This window comes from Manis pentadactyla, chromosome X (assembly GCF_030020395.1).
Source record: "Manis pentadactyla isolate mManPen7 chromosome X, mManPen7.hap1, whole genome shotgun sequence".
In the NCBI taxonomy this organism is placed as follows: domain Eukaryota; kingdom Metazoa; phylum Chordata; class Mammalia; order Pholidota; family Manidae; genus Manis; species Manis pentadactyla.
This window is the reverse complement of record NC_080038.1, coordinates 25,046,505-25,048,054: the sequence shown is the minus strand read 5'-3', so window position 1 is coordinate 25,048,054 and position 1,550 is coordinate 25,046,505. Positions and strand designations below refer to the sequence as shown.

Here is a 1,550-nt window from a genome sequence, read left to right as displayed (position 1 = left end):
GCCGACCCCATGCCCCTCTGTCCCGCTACGTGACTCTGCCTAGCCCCACCTCCCCTTCTGACTCCGCCACACTCTGTGCCCTCACGTCACTCCGCCCAACGCCCTTTACTCCGCCCTATCCCGGCCCAACTTGTCTCTGCCCCGACTTGACTCCACCCCACCCCCGCAGGACCCCGTCCTCTCGCGACACTGCCATGCAACCACATGACTCCGCCCCTAATGGATCCTCCCACTAACAGTTACTGAAAAGGGACCGCATTTCCTGTCCCATCCCAGAGCTGCTGCTTGGTCCAGAGCCTGCCTGCCTCTAGCCTCTCTCATTGCTCTCCGTGGGAACACGCTGAGGCCACCTGCGCCTTCACCACCACACTGCTTGCCATGAATGGTGAACAGCCATCCCTAGTGGTGCAGAACTACCCTCTTGAGTGCCAGGCTGCTGTCAACAAACAAATCAACATGGAGCTCACCGCCTCCTACACGTACCTGTCCATGGCCTTCTACTTCGACCGGAATGATGTGGCCTTGAAGCACTTCGGCCAGTTCTTCCTGCGCCAGTCCCGTGGGAAGGGCGAGCGTGCTGAGAAGCTGATGCACCTGCAGAACGAGCGCGGCGGCCGCCTGAGCCTCCGCGACATCAGGAATCCCGGCGGCGACGACTGGGGGAATGGCGTGATGGCCATGGAGTACGCCTTGGGCCTGGAAAAGAGGGTCAACCAGAGCCTGCTAGATCTGCACCGCCTGGCCACCGACAAGGGCGATGCGCACCTGTGTGATTTCCTGGAGCGTCACTATCTGCACGAGCAAGTCAGGTCCATCAAAGAGCTGGGGGACCATATCAGCATCCTGCGCAAGATGGGAGCCCCAGAAGCCGGCCTGGCCGAGTACCTCTTTGATAAGCTCACCCTGGGCAGCAGCGACAAGAACTGAGCTTGGACGGCCTACCCCGTAGCCAGGGGCAGTTTCCCCTGGCCACCATGCCCAGCAGCCTTATTGAAAGATTGCCCTTACAAAGCGTTCACTTCCGTTTTTTCTTCCGGTTTTGTCATTTCTTCCAATAAAGGTATTTCATTTTTGTTAAATTAATAAAGGTCTCTGGTTGATTCTGTGTGCCAAAGCCTCCCCTTTTAAGTTTTAAAACAGGTCTCCAGGTGTCTCTATCCACCCACGCCCCATCCACGGACAGCTCGGCATCTCCACGGACGGAGTGAGATGGTGTCCACGGGACCAGGAAAACACAAAATCCATCTTCCCCTTATAAAGGAGTGTGGGTCGGATGGGGTTGGGGTGAGGTGGGTGGTCTGGGTTGTGAGGGGGTGGGGTGAGGTGGGTGATCTGGGGCCCTGGAGAAGGCAGGCACGTGACCATGGTAAAGACATAAAAGAACATAGCCTAGAATTCATCACCGTAGTTGCCCTAAGATAGAAGGAAAGAGGATGGGATTGGGTGGGGATTAAAATGAGGGGGATCTTTCATAGACAAAAGACTCGTGGTTGCTACTGGGGAGGGGGGAGTGGTTAAAATAGGTTGAGGGGTTAAAGAGGCCCTAAATC

General features: G+C 56.6%; 1 protein-coding gene across 1 annotated transcript; it reads left to right on the top strand.

Moving 5' to 3' along the window:
* The first annotated feature begins 206 nt into the window (after positions 1 to 206).
* On the top strand, positions 207 to 927 carry LOC130681845 (ferritin heavy chain-like). Its single transcript, XM_057495432.1, has one exon. The coding sequence runs from the start codon at positions 379 to 381 to the stop codon at positions 925 to 927; it is 549 nt and encodes a 182-aa protein (XP_057351415.1). The 5' UTR covers positions 207 to 378.
* The last annotated feature ends 623 nt before the right edge of the window (positions 928 to 1,550 follow it).